At 43.0% G+C, this 7,734-nt stretch overlaps 1 protein-coding gene across 2 annotated transcripts in view; it reads right to left on the bottom strand.

Moving 5' to 3' along the window:
• Positions 1 to 5,494: 5,494 nt before the first annotated feature.
• Positions 5,495 to 7,734, bottom strand: part of LOC110526169 (transcription factor E2F8) — a 12,018-nt gene continuing 9,778 nt past the window's right edge. For both annotated transcript variants that reach the window (XM_021606840.2, XM_036980457.1), the window contains 3 exons: positions 7,606 to 7,732; positions 7,057 to 7,409; positions 5,495 to 6,769 (listed from right to left, as the gene is read on the bottom strand). In XM_021606840.2, coding sequence (XP_021462515.2) covers positions 6,611 to 6,769; positions 7,057 to 7,409; positions 7,606 to 7,732 — 639 coding nt within the window. In that variant the 3' untranslated portion in view covers positions 5,495 to 6,610. The remainder of the gene's footprint in view (positions 6,770 to 7,056; positions 7,410 to 7,605; positions 7,733 to 7,734) is intronic.

Below are 7,734 nucleotides of genomic sequence, written 5' to 3'. Positions count from 1 at the left end.
CTATGGCGTCAGAAAGCCTTTTGAGTTCGATACTGTATGTGGGCTTTGATTTTTTCCCCCCCATGACTGCTAATGGAGAGATTTGGTATCTTCATGTTCCAATCGATCTTGCATAGCCCATGTGAAGACGTGGTAAGTAAAACTTTAATTTACCTTTTTTATTTATAATTGATATGTTGCTATTCATTTTCATATTTGGGTAAGCCTCTACCAAGTCAGGCTCCCAATTTACTTATGTTATCCACACCACAGGAGACCGTTTTAATGAAACGAATTATGCATACCAAAACATTTTTTAATTGAAGCCAAAGAAAGACACCAGTCAATATGTCATTCTTTTACTTCACACCATCTCATTGCAGGTAAACATTTATTTTTATTTTTTTATCCATGTACACACACCCGCATCAGCCTCCTGCAGTTTATGTACTTTTAATTAGAAACAGCTTGCGCGTGGGCACCCAGACATACGTTTGGATAGCTTAACGCAAATGTGTTTGGTAATTAGCGTTGCCGTGTTTATTTAAATTACACAGGCATATTTATGAGCGCGGATGAAATCTATTAATAATGAATTAAAAACACAGCTTGGAGGCAAATTAGTGTAGCTGTCTTCACCAGGCAGCACATTAACGCAGAACAGAAATATGGCTTAATTATGTTTCCTTCTCTCTCTTGTTTTCATGTTAATTTGTTTTTAATGGGGAGAGAGATAATTAGCTAAACGGCTTGTTGGCTTTTGTTTGGCGCTTTATGTTTTTGCCTCAAAGCTTCCGATTTATTTTGAGGTGCGCTTATATTCTATATTCTATTGTGTTGCACTTTCAATATATTTTGAAAAGCATCTGGTTATAATTGATTCATGCCATTTGAGGTCTACCCATCCTATACCCCGTCCATAGGTGACCGTCTGTATTGTAACCAGGTGTGTTTGCTGGTCTACAAAACCAAGGAGGCTCATGGTTCACAACCCCTTCCATGGACATTCACAGTAATTATGACAACTTCTGGAGGATGTCCTCCAACCTATCAGAGCTCTTGCCGCATGAACTGATTTGTTGTCCACCCAGTCAAAGGATCAGAGAATGAATCTAGTACTGAAAGCATAAGCTACAGTTAGCTAGCATTGCAGTTCATAAAATGTGAGTAGGTTACACGGAGAAAGACGATAGTTGGAACAGTTTTGAACAAATGTATTTATTTAAAAATTAAGAAGCATGAGAGCTATATTTGGTTGTATTTTTTTCACTTAGCTAGCGGATGCAGCTAGCTAGTTTAGCCTACTCAAACACCCGGCTCAGAACAGAGAGGGATGCTATGTTAGTTACCTGGCTATGGCTATCCAACACTGGAAATAGGCTGTGGTTAGCGGTTATCATATGAAGGTCTGGCTTGGAAAGGTTTTTTTTTTCTCGCATTGTCACTGATGGTTTGTGCACTGAAGTCCACAAGCGAAGGGAAAAGGTGAGAGGAGGAGAGCGCGTAGATGCAAGAAGGAATTACAACAAGCAAAGTGATCATGCTGTTTGTATGTGGCTTCTATGAAAGTGAGCTGTGTTTACGTTTGATCACTGTTGGAAAAACGTTTCTTAAACGGAAGTAAATGGAACGAAACATGGATGAAAATACCTGAATTTGTCCAATAGAAATTCACATTTGCAACTGTTGGACTAACGTTTACTCCCTAGATCAGCTAGATGCAAGGCAGTATTGAATGTGTCACTGTCACCTTGATTACTCAAAATGCTTTAAGTTGTCAAACCTTTCATTCAAAGGCTAGGTTGAAACAACTTCATGATGGGTATAGGGAAAATGTGATTATCATGTAGTAGCCTAAACACTGACATTACATTGAACTGGGTGAATGGGTCCCTGAACAAAAGGGAGGGTCAAAATCAAAGGTAACAGTCAGTATCTGGTGTGGCCACCAGCTGCATTAACTTAGGGCTAGGTGTCCCGCTAGTGAAACTGGAGGGCGCGCCATTCAAATAAAAAATCATTAATATTAAGGATTTTAAACATTTATCTACATAAAAGTGTCTTATATCAGCTAAAAGCTTAAATGCTTGTTAATCTAACTGCACTGTCCGATTTACAGTAGCTATTACAAGGAAAACATGCCATGCGATTGTTTGAGGACGGCGCCCCAGATCAAAATATTTTTCCACCAGCACAGGTTTTGTACATTCACATATAACGATTAAATATTCACTTACTTTTTGAAAATCTTCCTCTGATTTGTCATCCAAAGGGTCCCAGCTATAACATGTAGTGTCTTTTTGTTAGATCACATCCTTCTTTATATCCCAAAAAGTGAGTTTAGTTGGCGCCATCGATTTGAATAATCCACTTCAACTTGCAGAGAAAGGAATCTAAAAATCTACCCCTAAACTTGTTTCAACAAGTCAAAATACATTTCTATTTACTCCTCAGATACCCTAAAATGTAATCAAACTATGATATTTTTTTCGGAAAGAAGTATGTTCAATAAGAAAACCGATTTTAGCAGGTGTGTAATATCATCATGGCGCGCACAAACACACATTTCCAAGTCTGTGTCCTTCTACTAAAACTGATATTTATTATTCGTTTTTGAATGTACAAGCCTGAAACCTTGAACAAAGACTGCTGACACTCTATGGAAGACATGGGAATTGCATCCAGGGAGCTAATTTTCAATATGACCGTTCTCTTGCATTTCTAAGAGGATTGTCTCCCTCAAAAAAAATTCTGGTTGGTTTTTCTTTGGATTTTCTCCTACCATATCTATTGTTATATTCTCCTACATTATTTTAACATTTCTACAAAATTCTAAGTGTTTTCTTTCCAATGGTACCAATTATATGCATATCCTGTCTTCAGGGCCTTGAGCTACAGGCAGTTTACTTTGGGCAAGTCATTCAGACAGGGAGTGGAGAAAAAAGGGGCCTAGCCCTAAGTTAATTACTGCAATGCATCTCCTCCGCATGGACTGCACCATATTTGCCAGTTCTTGCTGTGAAATGTTACCCCACTCTTCCACCAAGGCACCTGCAAGTTCCCGGACATTTCTGGGGGGAATGGCCCTAGCCCTCACCCTCCGATCCAACAGGTCCCAGACATACTCAATGGGATTGCGATCTGGGCTCTTCGCTGGCCATGGCAGAACACTGACATTCCTGTCTTGCAGGAAATCCCGCACAGAACGAGCAGTATGGCGGGTGGCATTGTCATCCTGGAGGGTCATGTCAGGATGAGCCTGCAGGAAGGGTATCACATGAGGGAAGAGAATGTCTTCCCTGTAACGCACAGCGTTGAGATTACCTGCAATGACAACAAGCTCAGTCTGATGATGCTGTGACACACGCCCCAGACCATGACTGACCCTCCACCTCCAAATCGATCCCGCTTCAGAGTACAGGCCTCGGTGTAACGCTCATTCCTTCGTCAATAAACGCGATTCCAACCATCATCCTTGGTGAGACAAAACCGCGACTTGTCAGTGACGAGCACTTTTTGCCAGTCCTGTCTGGTCCAGCGACGGTGGGTTTATGCCCATAGGCGACGTTGTTGCCGGTGATGTCTGGTGAGGACCTTCTTTACAACAGGCCTACAAGCCCTCAGTCCAGCCTCTCCCAGCCTATTGCGGACAGTCTGAGCACTGATGGAGGGATTGTGCGTTCCTGGTGTAACTCGGGCAGTTGTTGTTGCCATCCTGTACCTGTCTCACAGGTGTGATGTTCGGATGTACCGATCCTGTGCAGGTGTTGTTACACGTGGTCTGCCACTGTGAGGATGATCAGCTGTCCATCCTGTCTCCCTTTAGTGCTGTCTTAGGCTTCTCACAGTACAGACATTCCAATGTATTGCCCTGGCCACATCTGCAGTCCTCATGCCTCCTTGCAGCATGCCTAAGGCATGTTCACGCAGATGAGCAGGGACCCTGGGCATCTTTCTTTTGGTGTTTTTCAGTCAGTAGAAAGGCCTCTTTAGTGTCCTAAATGTTCATAACTGTGACCTTAATTGCCTACTGTCTGTAAGCTGTTAGTGTCGTAACGACTTTCCACATGTGCATGTTCATTAATTGTTTATGGTTCATTGAACAAACATGGGAAACAGTGTTTAAACCCTTTACAATGAAGACCTGTGAAGCTATTTGGATTTTTACGAATTATCTTTGAAAGTCAGGGTCCTGAAAAAGGGACTTTTTTTTTTATTTTTTCTGAGTTTCCATATGTGTTATGTCATAGCTTTGCTCTCTTCACTACTATTCTACAATGTAGAAAAAATAAATAAAACCCTCAAATGAGTAGGTGTCAACTTTAACTGATACTGTATATATATTTATATATTTTTTTAACATTATTTCAATACTGATTTAACAGGAGGTGCTGCAGAACCCTCAGCAGCTCTAATTCCCACGGCTATGCATGCATTGGGATTGGTTCAGACTACAAAACCCCCCACAAAGGTCTACATTTGGTTTCTCTTTGATGATACCCATCATATTATAGTGACAGCAATGTTGCCGAGCCTGTTCTTCTAGCAGAGAAGGCATCTCAGACTCTCCTCTCTTCTCACCCATTCATTTCAGAGGTAGTCCGTCACCTCATAGGGCTGGTGTGTGGTGATAAGACTCCAGGAATGTAGCCCATTAGGACCATGGAAGAACATATTCCAGTATCCACCCTGAACCGCTTGAAGCAGCCTGGTCAATAACACTTACCTCACATGGAAATTTCATGATGGATCAATTCAAATTATGTTCATGCATTTCAACTTAATTAGAGAGAGCTCAAGTTCATCATCAGTCAGATCCATGGACCCTTGGATCAAATATTCAAAAAAATATGGCACTGATTGGACACTGGCCAGTATGATATCGGTTTTACTGAAAATACAGCCGGTCTCAGTCAATTCAATGTCTATTCCGTGTTGGATCAATGTAATTTCATTGAAATGATGTGGAAACAACGTTGATTCAATCAGTGTGCGTTTTACATGTATCAAACATATCACTCACAAATGTTTTACTACAGTACCTGCACAGGTCTGTGGACGAATCCGTATCATTCTCTCCCCCCACAGTTCAGTCTCAAATCAGTGAGTGCGACCACCCCAAACCCCAGAGGGGAGTCCTTAAATACAGCCCATCTCTCTCATCACCCAGTTTAATGGTGACGCTCAAATTAAAACATACTTCTGACACTCAAGACCTACAGTAGCCCCCTCCACCCACCTATGACAACACAGGCCATAGAGACCCCTGGCCCTAAGCTGGGACCTGGAGCTTTCACCAACCATTTGTCCTGGTCTTCTTACACAAGCATGATTGCTTGAAACTTCTGGGTGACAGTAGCCAAGGGGAAGGACTTGTGTTGATATGAAACCACCTTTATCGTATTCATACTCTAGAGTCTAGACTAATGCTATAGGACACCACCATATCATCGACCATGTATTCATCACCCGAGGGAGACAGTAAGCATACATGAACAGGACAGACACCGGTTTAACAATATTAATAGTTTACCATTTTATATACAAGGGTGCTTAAAGTCCATTCCTTATGCATTAAGATCTGATTTCAATTACCTGATTAGCCTAAGGTAGGAATCCTATCAAAAAACATTCACCCCTTACATTTCAATCACATACAGTTCAGCTTTTGAAGGGTAACAGTTAGCATGTACAATGTGCAAAATTGTAGTCTTACCCATTTGGCACATACAAAAACAGTTCATCTACAATACATTTCAGTCATTAAAGTTCCGCTGTCATGTATTAATGTCATCCCAGTGAACTGGGGTTAGGTTGGTGTTCTTCTCTATGGCACGTTGATGATGTAATGGGACTTCAATACAACTTCTCGTTGAGAAATGTTGAAATACTCAGCCAGCGTATTACATTTTGGCAAACAACCCTTTAAAACCTAAAGACAGACCGTTTCACTATTTAGTATTCAGACACAGAAAGCACCCCTCGCCAGTTTAATACCTACTGGTGAGCCCTAATCATATTTCCATACATATACACCAGTATCAAAAGTATGTTGTAGTATTATAGTATTACACAGTAATATCCAGCATATCGTGTATCAAGCCCCAGGGTTAAGAGTATTTACCAAGGCTGGTCTCGCCATCAGTTATATATGGAGCTAGCTGTGATGATGGTGACTCGCAGCTGTTTCTGTATGGAGTTTCCACACCATGTTCACATACTTTGTCTTCCCCTGTAGAAATGGAATAAACCAGGGCTTCTGAAACTCAGTCCTCAGGACCCCAAGGGCTGCATGTTTTGGTTTTTGCCCTAGCACTACACAGCTAATTCAAATAATCAACTAATCGTCAAGCTTTAATAATTGGAATCAGTTGTGTAGTACTAGCACAAAAAAAAAAAAAAACGTGCACTGAGTGTGGGAAACGCTGGAATAACCTATGGACCAGTTTTGGATGAACTCATATAGCGACATCACATACCCTAAAACACAAAACCACTCAACCTACAGTACGCCTTAAAAAATACGACAGTCGGACCATAGAAAGCCATGCAGACATGCACAGACACACACATGTTGAAGGGCTGACGCGCACACACACACACACAGAAAGTTTGTGTAGCAGCATAGTCTTTAGGTGTCCTCAGCGGTGACGTCCAGCTTCCGCTGAGGGATGTAAACGGTTTTGGTGCCCGCTGGCACCGTGTGTCCATGGCTGGTGGTTACCACGGTAGCCAGCGGGGTGTGGAAGAAACTGTGCTGGGGGAGGGCCGTCCCTTTGGGCGTGGTCATCTGAAGAGGAGAGAAAGACAACGACAGAGAAGTTAGCCGTTTACAATCAACATCACACCTCGTTTATATAATCAGTGAAGCTAGTTACCCAAGCACTGAACCAGCAGCACACCATTAGCAATTAGGGAGGAAGGGTTTGCCTTTGACTGCTTGTGTGTGTGACAAGATTATTGGGGTGTGAGGCTGTGTGTGTAAGTATGCTGTCTGTATGTGTGATCCAGTGTTTGTGTGTGTGTGTGTGTGTAACAGTGTTTGTGTGGATGTATGTATGCAAGCATGTATCTCACCTGCTGTAGGCTGATTAGCGTGAGTGGTTGTCCGCCTGGGCCGGTCATCTGGTGTTGGACTGGCACGGGGGACATGGGCTTAACAAACACCATGCCGCCCCTCTGATGCAGGCCCAGGTGGGGAGGCAGGGGGCTGGGTATGGAGCTGGGGTGCTCCGGGGTGTGGCCAGTGCCAGGGCTGTAAGTGGGCACAGAGCCAGGCCCAGGTATGAGGCCCAGGTTCTGCAGGGTAAAGTTGAGGATGGCAGGGCTGGGGAAGCGGTGTCCCTGGGCAGAGAAGGGCGAGGAGGGGGGAGGCCTGTGGAGGGGGAGGCTGGTAGGGGTGAACTCCTGGATCGGGGGAGGTCTAGAGCCTGGGAAGGAGAGAGGGAAGACAGTTAATTACAGTCATAAGATACAGATTTCCAATTTGAATTGAGTTTAAGTAATCTGATACCGAATGCTTGTATGCTTTACTCAAGGTCCCCAGGAAAAAAATAAACAAAAAGACAGTTCAAATTTGCATTTGTGTGTGTACTGACTGTGAAAAAATGTTAAAGGTGTGTATACCTGCGGTGGGTGTGTGGTAAATGTTGTAGGTGGGTGTGAAGGCTTTGCTGCTCTCTGTGTTGTGGTCTTTGTAGCTGAAGAGTGACTGCTGGGAGATGGGGATCAGGTAGCCAGTGGGGATCAGAGTCT

Source organism: Oncorhynchus mykiss, chromosome 6 (genome assembly GCF_013265735.2).
Source record: "Oncorhynchus mykiss isolate Arlee chromosome 6, USDA_OmykA_1.1, whole genome shotgun sequence".
Lineage (NCBI taxonomy): Eukaryota > Metazoa > Chordata > Actinopteri > Salmoniformes > Salmonidae > Oncorhynchus > Oncorhynchus mykiss.
Note: the sequence above shows the minus strand (reverse complement) of the source record. Positions and strands in the feature narration are given on the sequence as shown.